A 26775-nucleotide genomic window follows, 5' to 3' on the forward strand; every position below is an offset into this window, starting at 1 on the left:
ACCTCCTCAACAAGGGCCTCATGTTCCTCTCAGGGTCCTTCACATATAGGATCACATCATGAGCATACAAGGAAATCAATTCCCTGACCCCGCCCAGTGCCAACCCTCTGTGCCTATATGCTGACCTTAGCCGAATTGCGAGTGGTTTCGCAGCGATCGCAAATAACAATGGGGACAGTGGGTACCCTTGCCGTGTCCCTTGGGCCAGCGCAAATGACGCTGACCGCCCTTGGGTGCATGGGGGATCAGGGACCCGAAGGGAAGGGTTGGGGAGGAAGTGGGAGTAGGGGGGTGGTAGAGACAGATGGCTGAGAGAGGGACGACAAAAAGAGAAAGGAAGCGAGAGAGAGGGGGGCCCCAGTGAGAAAGGTGATGCCCAATGAGAGAGATGACACCAAGTGAGAGAGCACACACAGGGGCATATGAGGGAGAAAAAGAGAAAGAAATAGACATGCACAAACAGACAGCAACACACAGCAAGCAAGACACACACACAGCGAGAGAGAGAGAGAGAGAGAGCGGGCAAAGCAGACAGGCCAGGAGCCGTACGGGTGGAAAAATAGAGCAGGTTGAGGAGGATAGGAGGGGAAGGATGCAGAGGGAAGACAAGGGTACTTGTGGAGCGGGCCTCTTGGGTCCTGCTGTCCTCCCCCTGTCAGCACACCACACCAGCAACCAAAAAGCCCCTGTTCTCTCCCGACGCCCCTGTTCTCTCCCCACATGTCTTATATGAGGCTGTCACTCCCACCTAGGAACACATCATGTGGTTGCCAGGGATATGTTTTTACTGTGGCATCCAGGTAAGGGGAGACCAGGCAACTGGTTTGTTTGTTGCCAGGACACGTTTTGTTTGGTTTCTAGGGGAGATGGGATGCAGGGCTGGACACACATTTTCAGGTAATTGCAAGGTGGGATTAATTCTAGAGCCCACCCAACGCATTCCCACAATAAGTGAAGCTAGATTGTGTGAGAGAGTGCAGGGCAGTTTGGCCCCAAGGTGAGATTAATTGCAGTACTGGGGAATGGAGGAGGTTCCCAGAAAGGGAAAATTACTTGGTGTGGGGCAAGTGGCTTTCCTGAGCTCGCCCCCACCTATAATGGACACAATAAGTGGACTGACAGGGTGTAAAAGAGCATGCCAACTGTCACTGGGTAGTGGAGGAGGGTCTCAGGGAAGGGGAGTAAAAGATTCAGCCCTGGCAGCAGATTACACTAGGGCTGGTTTCTGGCTCAAGGAGGCTGCTGAACGGGTTTTCCGCCAGGGAAGTAGGCCAGGCCTTTGCGGGGAATGTGATCCCTTTGTTACGGGCTGTAGGCTAGTTGCCTGGGAGTGGAGTCCCCAGGTGAGCAATGTCCAGTGTGCCAGAAACTAGCAACTATAGGGATTATAAAGGTAAATAATATAGTGATCAGGCAATGTTGGAGCCAAGCACAATGAAGCCTTGTTATATGCTATGCTATAGTTAAATACAGGACGAAAACAGGGGAACATGCAAGCACTTGACAGAAATAAATAGCTAGCATAATCAGTGCAGTGAATATACAGGCATATGCAGTGCAAGGTGGAAAATACATTTGGGAAACATGAATGTCACACATCGTCATTTCCACAGTAATACTATCTGAACTGAGGGCCTTAGAGGTCGGTAGCACTTAAATTGCCACCAAAATGTCCTCTACAGAAATGGGGGACCCCCAGCACTTCATTAGCGCCCTCGTCTATGCAAGTCAACCGGGCATCCTCAACAAATGACTGCATAAGCTCTGAATCTGCCCCTTCATACAAAGCCTCATAAAACCTCCTAAGTTCCTCCAAAATGGCCCTGGGCTCTGTGAGAAACCTGAAGGTGTCTCACCCACTAGTCCCCGGAGATCTGTCATCCATGTGGCCAGGACATGGCCATCGCTATTCGATACATTTACAGCGTGTTGACCAGTGGGGAAAGATCACCTGGATGAGGGGTCTTCGGGGAGTGGAAGTGGGACACTGACGGGTGAGACGCGGTACCCCATTCCCTTTAACACCTTTTCCCCATCCTACCCTTAGGATACTTAGAAGCTCTACACACCCACCCCCTTTCCGACACAAACACTTTCTTACACCATGACAGACAAGGGACTAACACCACAGCCGTTTATCTGACGTTTCCGAACACAAGGGTAAGGGAGAGTCAGGCAATTGACAATAACTACACACCTGACAGTCCTTTCCCTTCCCCTCAGGGATAAAAGGCGGAGCACCAGAGCATACTTTAAGCAAGGACAAACGCATGAGTAGGCAGCTATTCCAGGAAGGCAGTTCAATTGGAGAAGAAAGGTGGCAAGACCAGAAAGGACCACAAGGAGGGAAGTGCCCTTGTCCTTTTTGACCCAAGCCCACGAAGCCTCTGTGAAAGGAATCATAAGAATTGGAACTACAGCTGGCGTGTTGTGTAACAGATGTCAACGATGCACAGGACCCTTCCGCACTGATAACCTGAGGCGGGGAAGCGCACTTGGTACCGTCCATGATTCCAGAGACAAGAAAAAACAAGGAGGTTGCCACGCCGGTGAGTCGAAGGGACAACGGATAGTAAACCGGACGGTGTTGAGCGAAGGTTGCAAACAGCAACTTGTTATGAACAAAGAACTTGTGTACTACTGAACATTTAAAACTGAGGGAAACACCAGCAGTGGTCCGGCACCACGTGGGCGTCCATTCGAAAGACTCTGGCTGGTCCCCTTTCCTTGTGAATGATATAGTAACAAGAGGCCATAGGAAAGGCCGACATACAGAGATAAGGTGGTAATACAAGGGTTGAGCCAAAATCCCTTGTACAATCGATAAGTCCCTAAACCATTACCAAAGTTGTGACAGTGTGAAACGGGTGTGTGCCCGGCTGAGGGAAAACGCTCTATGAACGATAAAAGTGGAAAGCTTGACTGGGGGCGAAAGAGAAAGTCTGACTGGGGGCTAGAAAAGCTAAGGGAAGTGAATCCTGCAAAATATTACGAATACGTGAACTGTGTGAAACTGGCAAATGTGAACCCGACTGAGGGAAGACAAGGTAACAAAAAGGATTGGAGCCTGGTTGAGGGGGGATCCACGGGTGAAAGGAAATCTCCCGACAAGAAGATTACTGAAAGGAACTATTTGTTTGTTGTTAATAGTACATCAGGTCCTCTGAGGCAAGAGACTGGGTGTAAAAGACTTGACCACAGTAGGCCCTGATATTTTGGAAACTAACTGTAAGCTTGTGCTGGATAAGCCCAGAAGTGTGCTGTGTTCGAAAGTCGCGTGTTAAAAACGTAGGGAAGGGAGACCCCAGTTAAACCATCCTGACTTATTTTGTGAACACTTCATTCTTTTCTGATGAACATTATCCCACACTATTTTGTAACTTAGCGGTAAGGATTGGCAATAGTTTTTTAGGTATAGGCCCTTTTCATTTGGCAAGACGCCACTAGGACTGCCTTATTATTATTTGATGGTCGTAGCTAGCTCCCATCTTAGATTTAGGTTTAGATGTGGCGTTTTTCTCACCCATCTATACAGTTTATTAAACACCCTGCAACTGATCACTTGTGCCCGTCTTTACTGTTACCACTGTGAGTTCCTTACAGCTCAGAAATCAACATGCCAGTTGCCCCCGTCAATACTGGTATATCCGTTTGGCCCCGTTCCCCTCGCAGCAGCGGAGCCAAGTACCTCCCAGGCATGCCTTCCTCCCCGTAACAACGCGGCAAGTGCTGGGCCGCCAAGAACTGCACCTCCCTCTCCGCCTCACTAAATTGATCGGGCAACTTCCTTGTTGCGGCCAAACCGTCACTCATGGGCCTGTTTGACCCCTCCGCTACCCCGACTGTACAACCTTCAATTCTGCCTCAAGGCTTGTCAACCACCTCCTGATAGCTTTAAAACCCTGTTCTCTAGTAAGATACAGCGCTCCCACAAGAGCACCATAAAGAAAAAAACAAAGTGACTTTGTGCAAACAACAAGCCTAAAACAGGTAGGAGTGCATAAAGTAGCAGCATTGTAAGAGACAGTCAGGCAATACAGGTCAGTAGGCTTACAAAGGATAAATGTGATCGGTTACTTCTTCCTGCAGGGCTCCTCTAAACTCCCTTCATTTTCTCAGGGTGAACTCAGAGAGGAACATGGTTGACAATTTGCAGAGCATGAACCTTTGTCTGCATAGCCTGGCTCAGGTTACACAGAGTCAGCATTATTGTATCCAATGTGTGTCAAAAGGGGTAGAGAGTTTGGCTGAGGATGGGCAAGAGCCAGGGTGTACAGGCTGATTATTATTATTTTTTTTATTTTCTTTTTGTTTAAAGTGCAGGCCTAGCTCGAGAGCAGCGAATCGCGGTAGTGTGTAACGAATCTGAGGGTGTTGTCCCTTCTCCCCTATGGGGAGATCTTTCCCATGGTCCCAGGGCAGTGCGCCCACAGTACAATAGTCCCCCTGGGGGTGTGTGCACCAAGAAAGGATCACATGGGGGATGAAGCCCCTTATGGGATTAGGGACATCTATGTTCAGAGAACGCAGTATGCCCCGCATTAGTACCCCTAAAGCTGTCTCCAATGTTCAATATTCCACTTTTTCTGATAAGGCCCATATCTGTAGTCAAGTTAGTCAATCTAATATACTTGACAAGGTTCAAACCTTTGAAAATGTAAAATATGTTACATCTGACTCTATGATATGTATTGAGATGATGATGATCAGGAGTCTAAGGATCACTATCGAAAAGCAGAATGAGCCCTCCAGGTTCCCAACTAACGTAATTGGCCCAAAGCAACTCCATCCCAATGCAGGAGTTGAAATACCAGACAGCAACGGGGAAACAATCCTCCAAAGAGGAAACTGGCAAGCTCTGCTGCAGCGAGGACGAGAGCCATCTAGACGGAAGTTGAGAGCGGAGGAAGAGGAGACCGCGAGCATGGTCCAAGAAACCAGGACTGCTCACTTTATTTGCCATCTGGAACCTCCGGACATCCTGAGCCCCGAGTGAAGCACCCAGCAAGGAGGATGCACTGTCGGGAAGAAGCAGGCCTCAGGAAAGCTGCTGCCGGCCGCGACGAAGCCCTGAACCTGACCAGAGTCTCTAGAGAAGCTGCAACCGATCAGGAACCACTGGTACCTTCCAGTGGGAAGCAAACATGCACAGGGGTTACCTGAGTGGTGCAGGATGTCCACAGAGTGGGGGGGTGAAGACGGAGGTCACAGAAAGAGAGTCTGGAACCATGGGAACTGAGTGCAAGTCTGGGACATGCACCCATTTTAAAACCAGAAACAGAAGTCAATCCGAACACTGCGAGTCTGGGACGGGCACCCACATGAGAAACTGAAACAAAGCCAAACCGAATATTGAGAGTCTGGAACCCGCACCCAATGACAGATGGCCTATGTTGGAACTGTTACTTAGCAGTAGAGTAAACAAAGCAACTGTGAATGTTACGAGTCTGGGACTCTGACCCATAGAGGGACAGTGCATGAGAGGACGAAGGCTTGGCAGGAGAGTATACCAAGCCGGATTGATTGTTGCAAGACTGGGACCCACACCCAAATGGGAAGTTTCATGAAAGGATAACTGCTTGGCAGGAGAGTCAACAAGTAGTTATATTGCGACTCTGAGACATGCACACAAAATAAGGGAAGAAAATACAGTGCAACAAATCCTACACTTGGCAAAGGGAGTGTGCCAAGTTGGTAGGATAAATAAGAGAAGCATATTGAGGTTATTTTTGTGAACTGCCTTTTGACATTTGTAGAAGCAAGTACAGACCTGATGGGCTCAAAAGGAGAAGAACACTGTTAAGGAGTCTAGGGGAAAGGATTAGGACTGTAGGTATAATTAGTACACAAATTTCAACCGTGCACAAATGTCAGCAGCACCACTTACATCAATAGGGGTAATCTAATGGGGTAATGTTGCAGCACGTGTTAGGTGTGTGACATAGTACTGATATGAGCCATTGTGGGTGAACTAAAGGGGTGATTTGGGATTTAGTTTAGCCCAGTGTAGTGTAGGTTAGGGTGACATGATTAACACCAACACTACTAATGCCTAATCTTAACAAGACTAATACTAGTCATTATTATCAATTAAACTGGTGTTGCTTAAGCCATAGTTCACACTGCAGGCTGTGGGTGCAGGGGCATTTACATCACGATATTGGCTTACAAAATAAATGCAAACATTGAAAGCTGAACTGCAGTGTGCTTTGTGGAAGTGAGGTTCAAAGTGCAATGAGACAGCAGAATGTATTCTTGCAAAGACCGCTTCTTTGTTCTAACAGAAAAAACCCAGAGGATGTGAACTGAATAACCTCAGTCCTTTAAGATGAGTAGCAATTACCCTGGAGATGGATGGGGATGCAGATGTCATTCATACACCAATAATCAAAACGACTCAGTTAGTTGGCAATAAGGATAACCGTTTTATTTTCAATTGTCTAAAACAGGGAGCACAACGAACATCAACGAATTCACTCGATCCTCTTAGTCAACTACTTTCATAAAAAACAGAGCTTTTATATCCAAAACTCGTCATCATTGACGTTGACCTACCTCACTGCCAATGTCATACTACGTGGCAAACTACAAAAACTTAGTGACAACTGTGATAGGCTCTTAGCAAACATCTAAGTATATGATCCATACTAGTATGGGACAGTTAGTGTAGGTAATTGGTTTCTTAACATCAGGTGAGGCAACTAAGCCCTCCCCTCAAAATGGCCACTATGAACGTTACTAAATAAACAATGTTGCATTGGCTACAATACCTGTAGTACCCTTAATTACGCAGTCCCCTACAATTGGTTGGCACTCTAACCTTCGTCAGTACTTTTCCACCTATGTTCCCAGCACGCAGGCTGGCCTTCCAGGTGCTGGTGAGCTCATCTTAACCCCAGCTTCCCACCAATTAGTATATAAATCTATCATCATCTCAGTGGTCAGCGTAGTCAATTAGGCTTTGAAGCTCGGCCTTGAGTTTGTTCTGTACTGTGGAGAATCAGGGGAGTGAAGGCACCCTCTGACCTCATGCGTAGGTGTGAGCATCTTGCTCGTCCAACTTCATCCTTCCACGTGACTGAAGACCATGATTTTGAGCTTTCACTGTCTTTAGAATACTATTTTCAATAGACCTCTGACCTCTTCCTTGTTTTGTCGATGTCTTCTGAACGGGAGCTGTTCTTTCCCATGGTTTGTAACCAATGTTAGTTAACTTTAGCCTTGTAAGACCTTAGCTTCTTGGCTTGGCTTCATGGCTCATCCAACCTCGCCTTTCTGAGATTCACTTGGTACTTCATTTATTTTTTCTTACTGCGAAACACTAGAAACAAGGCCTTCTCTCTAAAGTCTAGCACTGCTATAATATGTAGTGGAAACATCCATACTTTACTCTTTATGTATATATATATTTGTTTTTATTGTAAGACTTCAGTTCAATATACAATATCAAACTTTTGTTACATTAACTTAAATTAAATTAAATCCAATCAACCTCTCAGCTCCAAACAAACAGGCCAAATTCGATAGGCTCAAAAAAAAAAGAGAAAGAAAAGCAAAAAAAAAAAAATCGTCAATTTCATTTGGACAAAGTTTGTAGCTCAAATTGAGGCATGTTGCAAGATTGGATCGAGAAAATTAATCAGGCTGCAGGAGATATATATATATATATATATATCTACACATACATTGGTGCATGCCGCAATCTATTCACTATCAAGCTAGCCTCAGGATTACTTGGTCTGCTTGTGTTTCTTTTGCATCTGTACACGTGTAAACTGACTTGATATCTCTAGCAATTCTGTGGCACAAGTTTGTACACCTTGATCCCAAGATGTCACTTATCCTTGCTTTATAGAATATCTGAATTCTCCAGTCTCTGCAGCCCTTCCATGTACGTCAATATCTGAATTCTCCAGTCTCTGTATCCCTTCCATGTACGTCAGCTCAGCTCTGTGTGACGTCACCATTCGTCTTTGCCATTCATTTGCTCTGCTTCTTCCAGAATTTCATTTAAACGACCATCATATTTCCTTGTATGCAAGTATGGTTTTCTCAGTGGGAACCTTGCCTACAGGATTCTCCTAGGTATCAGTATTTTCACTGGTACCGCACAGTTTTCACATCTGGGCTCCCAACATATAGGCAATATGGGTGCAGTGGTTGAGGTGTGGGTACTTGGCTCCTCCTCTACAGATGTAACGATGCTATGTAACATATTTCATCCAGGCTGGAGAAGAGTGTGGTACAAGGATCATTGAGGAAGGAGAATCACAATAACTGGAAAGTTACTGGATGTGGGCTAAAGATGGGTGGTATTTGGCTAGAAACATTATTCATGACATCAGGATGTATGCAGAATTGAAGGAAAAAGCAGTAAAGGTTCTGTAGGAAGATATAGGAAAGGGGGAGGAGAAGAGAGAAAAGCTTGTAAGCAGGAGAAGGACGACAGAAATGGGTTGGCCAGAAAACAATGGAGTAGAGGAGCAGGAGAGAGGGGAGAAGAAAGAACAAAATCAAGGAAATTGGAGTGCTGACTGCGCTGTGCAGGGAGACAGCAAGCTTGCTGAGACGGGGTTGGAGAGAAAGGAGGGGAGGACTTCGATGGGTTTCGGCAGGCAGCTGGGAGTGGGAGAGATCGTGGACATGAGGCGGGAGGCAACCCTTGTGCAGGCTTAATCCCCACCTCACGCAGCTCTTGGTGAGTATGAGTTTAAAACAAGAAGAATGAATGAAACAATTAATTAGGATAACGCCTGGCCTGATTATTGGGAAGTGCCAAATCGAATAAAACAAATATAAGGGGACAGGAGCATGTTTGTTCTTAGTTACTGAAGAGCAGCTGTGTTCTCCCGTGTGAAAAGATAGATTCATGAAAAAGGGGTATTCTGCAGAAGCACTAAAGGCTGGCAGTTTTACTTCTAAGTTTACAGATAAAACAAATGCATGTCTTCTGCCAAGTGCTGTCATATAAATAGTTTTGCTTGAAGAAAAGAGATATGATTGCTTGGGGTGGGGGTGTATAACACGCAAAGAATAGAGCTGTTTTCTTTCCCAAAGGTAAAATGTCAAATTGCATATTGCGTTTTCCTTTCTCCAAGAACATCGTTTTTTCTTTCTGTTTCTTTTGCACATATTCAATGTGAAGGTAACTGCTTTCTCTACATATTTTCATGGTTTGCTGAAAGTTTAGAAATTGCTTCAGGGTATAGCTGTAGAAACGGTGTATGTGTTTTATTTTTAGAAAAGGCACACGTGTCAGGCCAAAACCTTATTTGCAGTAGTAGGCCGCAACGGTCATTCCTCTTCTAAGAAAACCTTTGCTGGATTCTTTTATGTTGTCTAATTTTCGCCCTATCTCTCTTCTACCGGCTCTAATGAAACTTCTGGAATCACTGGTTTCCCCTCACTTGTCCTCTTTTCTTGAACTTTCTGACTGTCTTGACCCACCCCAGTCTGGCTTTCAGGCCGGCAGGGGCACTGAGAGCGTACTGGTCTCTGTTCAGGACAACATGGCCAGTCTAGTGGATGCAGTGGGTGTCGGAGCCCTGATATTGTTGGATCGCTCAGCGGCTTTTGACACGGTTGACCATCCTACCCTGCTTTCCTGCCTGACCCAAGTTGGTATACCTGGTCACGTTCTAGCCTGGTTCTCCTCTTTTCTGGTTGATAGATCTCAATCTCTTCTGCTCTCTCCGTTCTCTTCTAAGTCTTGTCACCTTAGCTGCGGTGTCCCTCAGGGCTCTGCCTTGTCCCCCAATATCTACATCTGGGCTTTAGTCTGTCTCATCCGCTCCTTCGGCGTCAGATGCTATTAGTATGCCGACGACACCCAGATGCTGTTCCGTCTAGATCTTGATCGGGATGAGGTGTCATCGAGCCTCCATCGGTGTCTAATGGCCGTGGGGGAGTGGATGGGCCTAAACTGGCTGAAGCTGAATGGGGACAAGACAGAGATGCTGGTGGTGGGTTCCCTCCCCCCACCACCCCTGACCCTTCACTCTGGATTGCTTCTTTTTGGCCTTCTTCTTTGGGTTCTCTTCCTATCCCTACGGCGAAGGTTAAGAACTTGGGAGTTATCATGACTGCCACCCTGTCCATGGATGCTCAGGTATCTTCTGTCTGTCAGACTGGGTTTTTCCACTTGAAAATCTTGAAAAAAGTACTTCATATAATTCCTTCTCCCCTGCGTCCTCTGGTAGTGTCTGCAATGGTATCTAGTCGGCTGGACTATTGTAATTCTTTATATCTTGCACAGCCTAAGAGCCTGGTCCTCCGACTACAGCATCTCCAGAATTTCGCAGCATGGGTGGCAACCAGGTCACCTTATGACGCCCATATTTCCCCAGTAATTCGCCGTTTGCATTGGGTCCCGGTTGCTCAGCGCACTGAGTTCAAGGCACTTGGTATCGTGCTCTTTACGATCAGGGTGCAGAGTATCTCTGTACTAAATTCTTAAGCTATTCTCTGAAGCGCTCCCTGAAATCCGAATCGGCTGGCCTACTCTGTGTGACACCTTTTCGCTGCTCCCAGATTGGGGACGTGCATTTTCCATTACGGCGGCACAGTTATGGAAAAAGCTCCATGTGACATTGAAAAAAACGTCTAACCATCTGGCTTTTAGGAAGGCTCTTAAAACGTATCTTTTTTAATATAGTGACGTCTGGCTGACAAGTTCTTTTCAGGGTTTTTGATCATTTCCTCTGCAGCGCCATTATGCTTCCGGGCGACTGTGCGCTCTATGAGTAATCGTAACATAAGCTCTAGGCTGATGTTTTCCTTATGTTTTCTCATATCTTATGCATGTAAATGTCTAATTGTGTGCTGGAGTTTTCAAGTGATCATATATAGGTCCTGATCATGAAAGCCTGTTTCCTGGTCTATTTTAGTGTGGTTCGTTTAGTTAGGGGTCATTATTACCAAAGAGAAAAGGACTGTGCTTGGCATTATACCAAGTCTGTTACCCCCCTAGCCAAGGGTCCCATATAAAAAAAGGTATCATTGTGAGCTAGTTCCCCCATATTTTAGATATTTCCCAACACAACCCTAACCTTGGAGGCCTACAGTTTTGAACATGTCTTTATTAGCGTCACTTTTAGCCCAAAATAATAGAACTTTTCTGTTACTTGGAACCACAAAGAACATTTTTACTTTAGGAAGAGATCATCCTTGCATAGTTGATTTATGTTATTAGTGTTAGGGACAGAAGTAAACTTTTTGAGACGCAACAGGGATGGACTTTATAATTTGGACATTCTCACAATGTCATTCATTTTCGTAGAGGCACAGGAAACTGTGATGAATCCTGTGGAGTCATCACTAAGGTCTGGCATGAAGTCTCCTCCCATGGGGCAAGCGGAAGGCAGCCACTACCTGATCCTAAACCTGGGTGGTGGGGGGGAGGGGCATCAGGGGCAAGGATCACATAGGAGGAGAAGCCTATTTAGGGTAGGTGATGACTTCACTAGGAAAGATGCAGCATTCATCTTTAGAAGATAAAGAGGTTATTGTTCCCAAATATTGAATGGCATTTTATCAGTACTCCAGTCCGTCTAACATCAAGGTTCCTGACACCCGTTAGAAAGAGCCAGATAAACAGAGTCAAATTGGTACCTTAGAGACTCAGGAATTAAAAGTAAACCCCTTTGAATTTTGTGATTCTATTCTAAAGAGAACCCTCTACCCCTAATGTGAAATTGCAGAGACTCTATCCAAACCCTCCTCGATCTGACCACTTCAATTCCCATAATGCAACAAGTACAGGGATAAAGAAAATGAACTCAGAAGCCATGGAGACCCAGAAGTGCAAATATCAAAAGGTGCAGTCTAGTCTTTATCCACCAGAGCACCTCAGCACAATATTTAAAGGCCAGAATAAGATGCAGCTGAGGAAGAGGAGGAAGAAGCTGTGGTCGTGTGGTATTGAAGCTGAGGAATAAGCAGTTCGGATTTGTGCGAGAGGCACGTCCAAAGCCCTGCCACGAGAACCGAGGCGCTGAAGGGAGCTGCTGCAAAGAGCCGGTGAGTTTTACTGACCATGAAAGGAAGCTGTCACCAGTAAATGTTTTTGAATACCAAACACTTAATGATACTAAGCAAAACATGCTTGATGATTGTCAATTCATGAAAACAAACAAAAATCAATGGCAAGGAAGAAAGTCTTACGCAAAACCTCAGAGCAAGAAAGGGGGAATCAGTATTGCCTACAGCCAAAAGGTTTTTTTGTAAGACTTGAGGCCAATACCAAGAGTAGAAAGGATGGAACCAGTATAAACCTACAGCCAAAAGGCTGTCATAAGACCTTTGGCAAAGATCTAGAAGGGAAAGATTTGAATCAATGTTGATACAGCTAAGAGGCTGTCAAGAGCCTTTCAACAAAGTACCAGTGGGGAAAATTCCTAACTGTTATTGCCTATTACCAAGAAGCAACAGGCCTATTAAACCAAGCCAAACCCTTGGAAATGTTCATATTCAGCATTGCCAACAGCCAAGAGGTTGTGAGAGAACCTTAATGATACAACCAAACCATGAGTTTCATTTTAAGAGACGTCGTTTTTGAAAAGCTTGTATCTCACATTGTCAACAGTCAATAAGTTGTGAAACCACGTCAGAGGACTGGTGTGGAGAACACTGGAACCAGACCAACAAGTTTGAAGTTAGTGGTAGGAGTTTTCTTACTGGCAGACAAGTAGATCAGGAAAGAAGTTGGTGATTTGATCATCTTGATGCTGATAGAGTTATGGAAAAGAATCTTTATTGAAAGAAAGATTTTGTGTTTATGCAATGTTGACATACCACAGTGTTAACGAAGCAAGTTCTTGACTGCTTCCTGAAAAAAGGGTGTTATTCTCAAGACGATGACATTTTATGAAGCACGTTGTTATTTGGTAACCTGATTGAATGGCAATATTAGTAAACTCAAAAATTAGTATTGTGAAAGAGACATTGGTTGTGTTGATAAGAAGGTTTTCACAACCACAGAACAATCAAACTTGTATTGTATGAAGTACAGAATCTTTGACTTTATACATGGGAAGAAAGTCAAACATCCTTGAAAGCCTTTTGAATGTCTATATTGGAAGAAAGTCAAACATCCTTGAAAAGGGATATTGGTGCAGACATTGGGCCTCATTACAAATCAGGCGGTCCGGAAATAACGGTGGCGGTAAACCCACCGCCACTGTTGTTTCCGGACCGCCTGATCACGACTCCTGCAGGCGGGAGGTGATGTTCCCGCCAGGTTTGACCTGGCAGGTTTAACACCGCCCGCCTACAGGCGGACGAGGAAACACTGGCAGCATCACGAGATGCTGCCGGTGTTTCCATGATCCCCATTCCCATGGACTCCCATAGGACTCCATGGGAATGGGGATTAACACCATTCCGCCTCCGTGATTCCCGGGAAACCGGGGTTGTAATGCCCCCATAATTCCGGGAATCACGGAGGTGGAATGGTAATACGAGTCCGGCGGTAACCAGGCGGTTTTACCGCCTCGGTTACCGCCAGACTCGTAATGAGGCCCAATGTATCATTCAACCTAACATCCACTTAGGTTAAAAAGGAAATTGTGTATTTCTTCAAGAAAGACTTTTGCTTGGAAAACACTTTCCTATTCCTTTGAACAGAGCATTACCGATAATTCGGGTGCTTCTGAATTGATCCAGGGGAAGGGAATACACTCACAAGGAGTACTTCCAGGATACATTTAAGTTTGCAATACCTAAATCCTTTTTTGAATTTAAAACCATCCATATTTCCTTTGTATAATGTTGATTGTTTGTATAAGTGTGAGGGCTATAAAGATTTTGGATATTAGGTCATTGTCTTTTGTTTTAGTTTGCCAGGTAGGGCCCTCTTTATTAGGTTAGGGAAAGTGAGGTGTTTTTCAAAACTAACTCCTCACAAAACCCTCTTTGTTTTAGGGACAGAGGCATTTTTCCAACCCTTTTTCAGATAATAAATGTTTCTGCCCAAAAACATGCCACCATTGTGTGCAAGACTTACTTCTGACCCCTCACAGTGGGTAGACAGCATTTGGGCTGGCATCTTTTAACAGTAGCACAGTACTGCGCGATCTGTGAGTTGGTATGTGCACCCATTGAAATTAGTCCTTAGTCAGGTGTTGTTGAAAGAGGCATGTTTTGAGAGATTTGCGCAATTGGATAATTGTGGGGGCATTCCGAGACGACACCGGGAAGGAGTTCCAGAGGGTGGGTGCATGACAAGAGACGCATTATTTGCGGGTCCTCTCTTTGCGGACGAGTTGTGATTCAAGCCGGTTAGTCGATTTGCTGCACGAGAAGCTTGTACTACCAGCTATGTAGAGCTTAGCCGCCAGTACACTGGTGTGCTACTCGTGACTGCTTTGTAGATGATACATGCAGTCTTGTATAGTATCCTAGCTTGGGGTGCAGGGTGGATGTAGTTTGCGTAGGATGGGGGTAGTTTGTCACATTTCCGTGCTCCCGTAATAAGACGTGCTGCAGCATGGTGGACTGCTTTTAGTGGAGCCAAGTGAGCAGCTGGGAGCCCTGTCAGGAGAGCATTTAACCCATCGATGTGCAAGGCGACCAGGTCCTGCACTACAGTCCAGAAGTCCCACAGCAGGGTGAAGGACTTGATTTTTTGAAGGGTAGAGATTCTGAGCCAGGCTATTTGGGCCTTCTTGGCTCTGTGTTTCAGGAAAGGACAGGCTGCTGTCAATGGTGAAGCCTACGAATTTTGTGGCGTCAGAGTTATGAATTAAATCCTTCTAGGCACATACCATTGAGCCATTGTTGGACAAGTTGTTTTTTAGCAGGCGGACCGATTAGGATGAATTCAGTCTTGGATGGGTTTAGTTTCAGGTAGGCAGTCGACATCCAGGACTGGATGATGGCTAGATAATCACGGAGGTTAATGATGTCCTGTACGCTATTTACTCTCATGTACAACTGAGTATGGTCTGCATATTGGTGAATGGCTACATTGGGATCTTTGAGGCGAGTGCTCAGAGGCTCCATGTAAAGGTTAAAAGGATTGCCGAGAGGATGGAGCCTTGGGGGACACCGCAGGAAACCTGGAGTCGATTAGAATGCAACAAGTTCACCCGGATAGCCTGGTGTCTGCCAGAGAGGTGGGAGGTAAACCAATTCAGGACAGTGCCAGAGAATCATACCCTGTCAGCAAGGAGGGTGAGAAGGATGCAGTGTTCGGCGATGTCTAATGCAGCCAAGAGGTCAAGCAGGACGAGGAGGCATGATTCGCCCTTATCCTTGATTTGGAGAGCATTATCTGCCACCTGGGTGGTGGCTGTCTTAATGCTACAGTTGGGGGAGGGCTAGTGGGGCCCCTGACTGATAGTCATTTAGGAGTGGGAGTTGTTTGTTTCTGGCGAGTAGTTGTGTAACAACTACTTTTTCCAAGATTTTGACAATAAACAGGAGGTTTGTAATTGGCCTGTAGTTGGCCAGGTCATCTGGATCTAGGGTTGATTTTTTCAAAAGAGATCGTTTGAGACCAGTCTTGAGTATGTCTGGCAATGATACTTCTGCGAGGGAGGCATTGATGATGTTGAAGAGTGCATTAAGTGCTGGGCTTGTCAATTGTTTAATGTTGGAGGCCGAAATGATATTGTCGGGGTAAGAAGTAGATTGAATTTGGTCCAGAAGGACAGTGTGCATACTGGGGTGCAGGGATGCTAATGCTGTCAGAGGTTGATTTGATGGTTTCTCGGATTTTGTGTATTTTTTCAAAAGAAATTGTAATGATTCTGTCGCACGGGATCGGGTGAGGGTTTGGTACAATGCTTTACTACTTTAAAGAGGGCTTTGCACCTATCAGAGGCTGCCACAATGGTGGTGGAGTAGGAAGCAGCTTTGACATCGTTAATCAGAATCCTACGGTTTGCACAGAGAGTTGAGGTTTGTGAAGTCTACCGCTTATGGTTTTTGCCCCACTAGGGCTCTCATTAGGCATGAAAATATTTTGCCTAAGGGTGCACAGAGCCTGGCTGAGAGTGTTGCAAATGTGCATGCATAGACAGAGCATGAGTGCAGGTGTGCAAAATGACTATGCCCCACGGCGTGCAGGTGAGAAGTCAAAAGGAATGGAAAAGTCAAGATTATTTTTCAGCACCATAAAAGTATCCGAACTCAATGTCGTTGAAGGGTCAGGAAACAAGATGGTCAAGAGCTTGGTAGTCTAACCCCATGTTATCTGTATATTTAATGCTGTTAACAACTTATGTTATGTTATGTTATTTTGCATTTATATAGCGCCTTATATACCATTGGTATGGTCTGAAGGTGCTGGTAGGTTGAACGCCCTTGGGAACCGAAGTTCATATCAGTAGAGAGAGTCAAAAGGTGCGTGTGAGCACCGGGTATGTGTACAGCTCGTGCGGCATCGGTGTGATAGCTGTTTTCTAGCGGTGGGTGTGGTGGTTGAGAGGTCAGGAGTATGTGTTCGTTCTGGCCGGATTTATCCAGATCGGATGTGGCTGCGTTAGGCCTGAGGAGAACGCCTCGCTGGGGGGTGTGTAACCAGCAGTGATTACTTAGAATGATGTGGAGTAAGCGGCGAATGTTGATATGAGAACAGTTATACCGAATGGTGTCATAGTATCTCTGTGTTCTAGTTGAGTGGTGATGTAAGGAGAGAGTAAGTGTGTTTGTGAGATATGATGGGTTACATGCCCTTTCAGAGACTTCTAATTCATAGAGAGGCTATTGGGCACGCTTCTAAAATTCACAGAGAGTACATTTCTGAATTCAACTTTCACAGAGAGGCTAATGGGCACATTTCTGAGTTCAGCTTTTCACAGAGAGGCTATAGGGCACACTTCTAATCTCGGCATTCACAGAGAGGCTTTTGGGCGCACTTCTAAGTGCAACTTTCCACAGAGAAGCTATTGGGCACCATTCTAAATGCAGCTTTCCAATTGTACTTCTGAATTCAACTTTCCACAGAGATGCTATTGGGCATACATTTAATTCAGTTTCACAGGGAGGCTATTGGGTGGACATCAGAATTCAAATTTCACAGAGAGGCCATTGGCCACACTTCTAAATTCAACTTTCCACAGGGAAGCTACTGGGCATACATTTAATTCTGTTTCATCGGGAGGCTATTGGGTATACTTCTAAATGCATCTTCTAATTGTACTTCTGAATTCAACTTTCACAGGGAGGCTATTGGGCACATTTCTGAGTGCAACTTCTAAATGTACCTCTAAATTCAACTTTCATACTCTTCAAAAATTCACCATCTAACTGCACTTCTGAATTCAACTTTCCACAGAGAGGCTATTGGGCATACATTTAGATTCAACTTTCACAGAGAAGCTATTGGGTGTACTTCTAAATGCAACTTTCTAATTGTACTTCTGAATTCAACTTTCACAGGGAGGCTATTGGGCACATTTCTAAAATCAACTTTCCACAGAGAGGCTATTGGGCATACAGTTAATTCAGTTTCACAAGGAGGCTAATGGGTATAGTTCTAAAATGCATCTTCTAAATGTATTTCTCAATTCAACTTTCACAGAGAGGCTATTGGGCGTCCTTCCAAATTCGGCATTCGCAGAGAGGCTATTGGGAGCGCTTCTAAGTGCAACTTCTGACTGCACTTCTGAATCCAACTTTCCACAGAGAGGCTATTGGGCATACATTTAGATTTAACTTTCACAGAGAAGCTATTGGGTGTACTTCTAAATGCCACTTTCTAATTGTACTTCTGAATTCAACTTTCACAGGGTGGCTATTGGGCACATTTCTAAAATCAACTTTCCACAGAGACGCTATTGGGTACACTTCTGAATTCACTTCTAAGTGCACTCCACATCAACTTTCACAGAGAGGTACACTTCAAATGCAGCTTTTCACAGAGAGGCTGTTAGCAGTCACCTTTCTGTCTAGATGCGACGCAAGCTAGGGTTCAGAGTCCCGAGTGAGGTGCATGCTAACAGTCACAGTTCCATTTCGATGCAACGCGAGCTACAGTTCAGATTTAAGTGCTAGTGTGGCACAAGCTAACAGTCACATTTCTATCTAGTTGGGACACAGGCTAGGTTCGGAATTCTATGTGCGGTGTATGCTAAGAATCATATATGCTAACAATCACATTCTGTCTAGATTTGGCGCAGACTCAACTTGAGAAATTCCATCTAAGTGTGGCATATGCTAACAATCACATTTCTGTCTAGATTTTGCGCAAACTAAACTCAATTCCATCTAAGTGTGGCATATGCTAACAATCACATTTCTGTCTAGATTTGGCGCAGACTTGCTGAATAATATATAGCAGACCATTCTCTTCTATTTGAGAGTGATGATTAATAAAAGGTTTAAATACTGCAAACAGTTCTACAGGTCTCCCTTTATGAAAGCAGTGTACTTCAGCAAAGTTTAACTACGATTATTTATGATCGCCTACAATCAAACCAGATGTTACCTCCAGAGAATCGCCAGACACCACAAGGGCACAGTCATGTTTCCTTCGAAAGGCATTTAGTTCCAAGTGAGCATCTCCTCGATTGCTTACCTGCAGGCAAAATGAGCATATGTTTACAAAGAAAAAACAAGTCATACCTTCAAAACGACAGACCCACCAATGCGTGGATAAACAATATACCCACTTAGTAGGTGCGTTTTACATATTTATGAAGTACTGGCTAGTTGTCAGACTAGCCAGTAACAGATGAATTTATGTTCATCATAACATTGGCCTTGATTTATATCTGGATTAAAAGAGTGGTGTTCAGTATGCATCGCCTCAGCTTAATATTGTTGAAGTACGCACAATGAAGCTAGTAATTTGGCATTCAGAGGGAGCACCACAGACGAAAAACATGTAGAATCATTTATATCAGCCTGCAGTTCATTGTGGTGAGCACCACAGCTGGATTATTAACAGATTATTATTAAAAGTGGTGGAAGCATTTACCTGCAAATTGTACTTGCATGACTAACACAGCAAAGCTTTCAATGTACCGAATTGCGAAAGACATTTTCTGGAATGTTGCTTTACTTATAGTCCCTTTGGGATTAGATCATATAAAAAGTACTAAAATAGTCTAATAGCATCGTAATGCCATCAGTGTAATGTTTCGCCTTGCACCTATTTTTTGGTATTTAAATCAGTGAACAGATAAGCAAGACACATTTCATCCTTGCACATTATGTTATGGAATCATTTACATACATCATAGCATTGTTCAATAAAACAAACTTAAACAAAGTTGTAAAGCTCTAAAGTCAAAGAAAATATAGGTAAATATGATAAGAGGCATTTTATTTTCAGACAATAATTATATTCCTTTCCCCTATTTTCTCCTTCTCTCCTCTATGGCAGCCCCATAGTGTCTGCGGGTGATACATGCTGTGCTAAGAAGCCACCTCCTGAAATTCTTATTTTTTGCCCTCAAACACCCAATAGCAGTAGTTCCCTTTCCTTATGTAGCCCCATGAAATCATCAGAGGCTATGAGATGCTTTGCAATATGTGCATTTGACTAACATTAAGCAGAAAATCCCTATACACTGCAATATGAGTGTCAACTGGGGTCACAATGACTCAAACACATGTGAAATAAATACATTGCTTTAACATGTGTGACTAGGCTGTCAAGAATTCACATGGCAATATCAGTATTTTTGGAGTTTTTATTAAAATAAAACAAAGATAAAGGCAATTGGGGGCTCCACATCTAGGTATGATCTTTGTATGTTTGCGCTCAACCTTGGTGCAGGCACACATTTCCCTAGCCCAAGCTCTCTACTCCCAAAGAAACAATATAGTATTGGTTCACTATAGTTTCTATAGAAAGGGTACCCATGCGGTCTAAGCTTCCCCTACTCTGTGAAGGCTTAAAGGCCCTGCACTAATCTATCTATGCCCATCTGGGACTTTCTAGACAACAAAGATGGATAGTCTGATCGTCAGGCTGTATCCTTCCTCTTTCCCGATGGCCTTGGAACTCTTATTCCAACTGTACTCCTCCTCCCTACTCTTCCTCTGGGTGTTACTCCTTCTGTTCAACTCTCCTCCAACCTGCTGTTACTCTTCCTTTCACTCCTCCAATCTTTACTCAACTCTCCCTCCTGTTTGTACTCCTCCCTTCTTATCTTACTCCACCTCTCACTCATCCTGTTCCTACACTCTTACTCCCTCCTGATCTAACTTTCTTACTCCTCTCTTCTCCTCCATCCTGGTCGTACTGTTCCTCACACTCACTCCTTTTCACTGTTACTCACTTGCACACAGACATACAACAACATTGGTATCTCTCTCAATCACAACAACTTACCTTCACTCTCACCAAACATGTCAGTACTCTCCTTCAACTCATCCTCCACCTGCTGCATACCCCTCTATGGTCTCTTGGTCCTCATGCACCTCCTTCAAGCCCATCCGAACACCTCTGACTGAAGAATGACCCTACTGCATTCATATAGCTCTTCTCTTCATGTCTAGAATGCTATTTTAGCTCACATTGGACACTCGGGTCAGGCATGCAACTAGGCCAATCACTGCCTTCCCTACCCAAAGTACCTATCTCCTCCCCTTGTGGGCTGGCATTATTCCCGGGGGTCTTCGTAAGGGCGTTTAGCCAGACCCTCTTTTCAGCCTCCATTTTCTTCCACCTTCCCAAGGGGTAGCTGTGTTAGTTTGTTCTCTGTTCCCCACCTGTATCAAGTAAGTCATTGTCCATAGGGATTTTGGGGACAGTTCCCTGGTCTACTTGACTGCTCAGTAGTTCTCTGCTGGATTCAGCTCTGTTACTGCTGCTCCTCTACCCTCTTGTAGAAAGTCCGGGGACCCTGTTCCAGATGTGGAGTTGACCATTCAGCTCCTGGGTGGGTGAAGAAAGTCTCTTTTCAACATGCCAGACATTTGTTTCCTTCTGTTATGAGCCGTTGGTTCCAGGTGCATTCTAATACATGCAGTCTCTGAAATGTGTTGCTTCTTGGGGTCCACTAGACATTCCATCGATATGAGGGTGGTGGTGCAGGCTGGTAGTTCTATTCTGTGGGACATGTGATGAATCCTGGGAATCTGTACATAAGAACAAAAGAAAAACAACGAATGGAAGATTTGACCGAATTTCGGCCGTACGAAAATCACGTACGGCTGAAAATGTCTACCAAGTCCCCCATTCGGTGGCATTGCAGTGAACAAGGGTGCAGGGGTTCTTCCCTGCACCCTTGTTCACTGTAATGTCAGCGTGGTTCCGGGGGTGTCCTCCGCACCCGTTGCAATAAAGAAAAAGAAAAAAAAAAACCTGCAGTGCCGGTTCCCATCCATGCAAGTGAAGGGAACTGGCACGGCAAAGGGATAAAGGAGACAGTGGCACACAAGGAGGTGTGCCGCCCAGAAGTAAATAAGGGGATGTGGGACAAGGGTGTAGTCCGAAATGTCCAGGGGAGAGAAAATCCAAAGTTCTTTTTAGTAAAGTAACTTTAGATTTTTTTCTCGTTCAACATTTCCGATTTGTTTAAATCTTGGTAATCCGAATCCTGCAGCGTACTCACATGAACCCTACCTAAGGTCTCCTCCCAGGTGGCCAGGGTAAGGCAGCCACTACCTGATCCTAATCCTGAGGGTAGTATTAGCTGGGAGGCTCACTTGGGAGGAGAAGGGCCCCAAGGGAATAGGAGGATTTTGTTAGGAGAGACGCAGTCAAAGTAAGGTCTCTCTTCCCAAAACTATCCACCTTATTAGTAATAAAAATCATGAAGGCCAATATGGAAATAATATACAGTAACTCCTTAGTGTTGGATACATATAATTCTCCCTCCCTTAGGTTTGGTTTATGGAGACAAGAATAAAACTTTACATTCTTTAAAAACCTTCCCTAAAAATGTATTCAGTAAACAGAGTAAATTACATAAAGTAGAAATTGAGGCTTTTAATGTAAAAAGAAAACAGAACATTGGAGACTTCAAGTCCCACAATGCCCAAAATACTGGGACGAGGAAGAGGGATTGAGAGGCATTAAACTGCAAAGTGCAGTCTATTGGTTCTAATGACCCACACCTGAGCGGGACTTTTGACTATATAAAGCCTCCTCAGGTACAAGCCATTAGAACAAAAAGGTGTAAAGGCAGAAGAATCTGCAGCCTGCAGTTGCAGCAGCGGGAGTGGAAAAAAGAAGACGCCAGAGCCGCCGATGTATCTCAAGCGGGCTGCCGGTCCTGAGAGGGTCTTTGTGTTTGCAGATCGAAAGTGCAGAGGTCACACAGTGGGAAGCGCTTTCTCTGAAAGCTTTGCCCGTGGAGAGCAAGACTATCCTGATTGCGTGTCTTGTGTCAGTGGCTGGCGAGCACCAGAGCACTTTAGGAGTAAGAGCTCCTTTCCTGATCGGCGTGGGCTGCTGGAAAATGACCAAAACTGTCAGTCATACAGAAAGCTGAAGAAGCAGAGTTGGATGCAGAAGCTCATCGAGCAGACGAGTATAAGGAATCCGGTGTGTTTACCCTTGCTATGTAATCCCGGAACGCTTCGTAGTTGACTGCTTGCTAATTTTCCTTATTTTGAATACCGAACTAATGAAAGAGAATCATATTTGCGTTATAACAACATTGGCAAACAAGAAAGGAAAGTTTACAGTTACTATTATCCAAGCCAAAAATATTGCCAAAGCAGAGAGAGTAATATTGAACCAAAATCATAACCAACATTGCTAAAGCCAAGAGACGGCAATACTGAAGCCAGGTGACTGTAACCATTATTGCCAGAGTAAGGAAGATGTGACAGTTGAGGAAGACATCAACAAGCATTACCTAAGCCAAGGAGGGGCAAGTGTAATACAGAAATATTGTCAGCAGTTGTTTGATGTAAACCTGGGAAAACAATAGAGGTAGGAGAGAATCCCTTCTGGTAGAAAATATCAAGGATGCGAAGAGAATAACATGCATTGCATGTGGCAACTACAACAGTGGAATAAACAGCACCAATGTATCTCACGTTTTCTCAGAAGTTGTTGTGAATTTTGATGTTGTTGAAAGTCGAAGGGCCTCATTACGACCCTGGCGCTCCCGTAATGAAGGGGGCCGGTACGGGACCGGCCCCCTTCATTATGGGAGCGCCTATTACGAGATTTCCTTTGCAGGACCCGGATCAGACGTCTGGTAAAACCAGACGTCTTTTCCGGGTCCTGCGAGGGTCAGAGGGAGGTAACAACGGGACACTTGTAATGTGCCCGTTGTTACATCCCTCCCCTTTCCCATTGAGCCCTATTGGGGCTCAAATGGGAATGGGGAATGGTTCCTGCAAGGAAGACTTACCGGGTCCTCCTATGTCGGAATGACCCGGTAAGTCCTCATTGCAGGAACCCGGTAATGGAGCCCGGTTTGGAGGCAGCCATGGAGCTAATAGTCAGTCAGCTAATAGCTCCATGGCTACCTCCAAACTCGTAATGAGGCCCAAAGACTTTTCAAAAGGTTTGGAGTAAACCTCACCATAGGGTACTTGTAGTAGTGTTAGGAGCTTTTGTCCTGGCAGGAGAGTATACCAGGATAGGGACCTTTTAGCAGAAGTCCTGGCAGGTTAGTGGACCAGGAAGAAATCATTGAAGTACTGAATCATAGTGGAAAGTTGTTAAGAAGAAGTGGTAAGACCACTAAAGTGATTAATGAATTGTGGTGGAATCATTGTAATTGTTTATTTTTTAAAGTGCGTATACACAAGTGAAATGCTTCAAAGCGTTTCAAGGGGGGGAAGGGAACAAGGGGATATTGTCGTCATTCTCAGTTCATGAAGATTCCGAATGATCTAACAGCAAAAGCTAGCATACTCGGCAGGGCATTTATACTAGTAAATGTGCGTGACAAAAGGTGGGGGAGAAGCGGTGGGACATACAAGACAGAAAAGGGTGGTCATATGCTTGTAGGCTCAGCAAACTAGGGAGGTGAGATAGAGGAAGACAGGACAGACAAACATTCTAAGCCTAGTACATTCAAGGCAGTGCAAGTGGTGTGCCCAGTCCAGCATGGGCCAGGTTTAAGTGCAGAGTGGGTCAAATTCTCATGGAACGTATTCGGAGTGCAGTAATGCAACTCAGAGTGTGGAGGCCGGAGGCAAGTGCAGGACTGGTGGGGGAGCCTGAGACCTGTGAGGCTCTGGAGGTGCAGCAGGTGACCAGTCAGCTGGCGGAACAGGTTGGGTATGAGAACGAAGGAGGGAAAGGAGAGAAGAGAAAGCAGGTTAGCAAGGGAGGGGGAGAGTGAAGGGGTAGTTTCTTACCTGCACCTCCATTTCTCCAGCATTGGTATCTTTCATGGATTCACATGCTGTGAATATTTCCTGTCGTCAGGCTGGGAAACCTCTGTAACTTTAATATAGCGGTTTTGCTATGGAAAACTCCGACACTGAGTGTCCTATCAACGTCTTTATTGGTGCTTTAGGCTGACCCAGTAGGACTTTCAGTATAAATAGCCAGGCCACTGCAGCTTCCCTTCAGATTTTAACCTCCCCAAAATGGAGCAAGCCCAAAACATATGTTTGCCTGAAGGGGGAGGCCGGAGGGCGCATGGGAATCCATGAACGATACCAATGCTGGAGAAATGGAGTTACAGGTAAGAAACTACTCCCTTCTCCAGCATTGGATCTTTCATAAATTCACATGCTGTGAATAGACTGCAAATCAGTATATATTTTTTAATTTTATTATTTGTATCTTGTTAACAAGAACCTTTTACAAAAAAAACAAAATATACAAAGGAACTATTTCATCTAAGTTTGATAAGCAACACTCAATACCAAACACTAATGAAACAGAAATAAAAAACCAGCAAAGACAAAGGACAACAAAAATGGGAAAAATATAAATTCACACTCTGTATATAAGGGAACCAACGTCTAAGCTAAATGAACATTATTTCTAAAATCACTCCCTATAGAGTGTAACATTGAGTGAGTCAAAATATTGGGTTTAATCGGAGAGAGTCAAGGGAGACAGTACTCATTGGACATTTGCTCCTGATAACCCCATTAGCATAGACAGCTAAGAACCCAAATTGGGTAGGAGGTTTACCACGTATGTACCATCTAAGTTGACATAGTGATCCTTCATCCTAATATTGCACCAATTCTCAAATCGTTGCCTCAACACCAGTTTTGGCTTATGATGTACCACGGCAGTTGTCAAAATTGTGTCATATCAAGATATCAGTCTATCTCAGAAAGTTTCAGATAGGATAATCTCTTTGCTGGCTACAAATCTCATAAAGAGCGAGGTTCTGGCCAACCAAGTGCCCTCACAGATCATCAGCAGGTGTTTTAATGATTGACCGGGTTTTTACATATATTGCACAATATAGTGGTCAGCTCTCCTTGCCCCCTTCTAACTAGAATCTCTCCCGTATGAAATACATTTAAGCAAGTTTAAAAAATTTTTAATTCCTAACCTTCCAATCTGGGAATTTAACAAGAAACCGCGGGAGAGTCCCTACTTTCTTATCCACTTTCAAGAATAGATTTGTGGATGTTGTAGACTGCATTTGTTCAATCATAAGAATCCAGTTCATCACCTCCTATGATTTCTTGGCTTTCAGTGGTTGCATATTAGGGTCTATACATCAGTGTCTGCTTTGGCGAGTGACTCCCCTGCTTTTGCCTCCAGTTCAGACAGCATATTGGATTTTGAGTGTTTTAGCTGTGCACCAATTCTGCAAACAGCATGTCCTCATATGCTGTTATAATTAGGCGAAAGAGGGAAGCCAATCTCCATTCTGCTGAAACCTTCAATGATCGTAGGCCCAACTCAAATCTCAATCCGGCCATAGTGAGACTCATAGGTAGACCTAATACTTTCTTTCACACTGTCCCTTTCAATCTTTGCCAATTTTTATTTGGGGTTTCTAGAGAATTACTGGGATAACTTTTGCCCTGTAATATTTAATCAGAGGGAGAAGGGGAAATTTGCAATATTTGGCCAACACCTTCTTCATTTGTGGGAATAGCTGGGAGATTTTTCCCTTGACATCCGCCTCCACCTTAGACACTGATGGAGATGTGTAGACCAAATAGCCCAGGTACAGGGCTTCTTCCACTCTACGGTACACCTGGCCATCCAAGACCCACTGGGAGAATGCCACTTTTTTATACGTTGATGCCTTGACACAACTATCTTAGATTTTGTCGGGTCGATAGAAAGCCCATTCTCCTTGGCATACTCTCTCAGTTTATTGAGTAGGCGCTCAATAGGCTGCAGCCCCACCGCTGTCTGGTCTAATAAGACAATATTGTCGGTGTAGGGCAGCCAGCATATCTTGAACCCATTGATTGCTGGACTGGCCAGGGCTGATGACTGCAAAAACGCCCCCATATCTGCCAGACATCGATTGAAGAAAAGAGGTGACCCGGGGCAGCCCTGTCTGACTCCCTTCTTCTCCTTAATGCAGTCCGACAGGTTGCCTTCCTCATTGAGCCTCACTCTAAGTGTAGTGTTTCTATTCAGCTCGATTAACATTGTGAGGAGCCCCTCGGGGATACCCCATTTTCTGAGCTTACTCCAGAGGCGTTCCCTGATAACCAGATCAAACGCCTTCGAGAAGTCCACCCCTGCCCCAAAAAGTGGCAGATCTCCCCTTCCTCTGGAGTTCTCGCTCATGATGTTAATAGCTAACCCATTCAAGGCGGTTGAGTGCCCCTTTCTGAACCCTGTTTGAACCTTTGGGAGGATTCGGGCACTCGCCATCCGCTTTTCCAGTTCACTCAGCAAGATTTTCATAAACAGTTTGCTATCAATGTCAAGGAGGGCGATCGGGCGATAGCTTGCCGGATGCATTCGATCAC

General features: G+C 44.7%; 1 protein-coding gene across 2 annotated transcripts in view; it reads right to left on the reverse strand.

Annotated features, from left to right (window-relative positions):
* The window catches only part of ATP9B (ATPase phospholipid transporting 9B (putative)), a 3609114-nt gene that overhangs the window by 433455 nt on the left and 3148884 nt on the right, over positions 1-26775 (reverse strand). For both annotated transcript variants that reach the window (XM_069620656.1, XM_069620655.1), the window contains exon 21: positions 18431-18520. In XM_069620656.1, the coding sequence (XP_069476757.1) occupies positions 18431-18520 (90 nt within the window). The remainder of the gene's footprint in view (positions 1-18430; positions 18521-26775) is intronic.

The sequence above is a fragment of the Ambystoma mexicanum genome, chromosome 5q (genome assembly GCF_040938575.1).
Source record: "Ambystoma mexicanum isolate Mex_15411 chromosome 5q, UKY_AmexF1_1, whole genome shotgun sequence".
Classification (NCBI taxonomy): Eukaryota; Metazoa; Chordata; class Amphibia; order Caudata; family Ambystomatidae; genus Ambystoma; species Ambystoma mexicanum.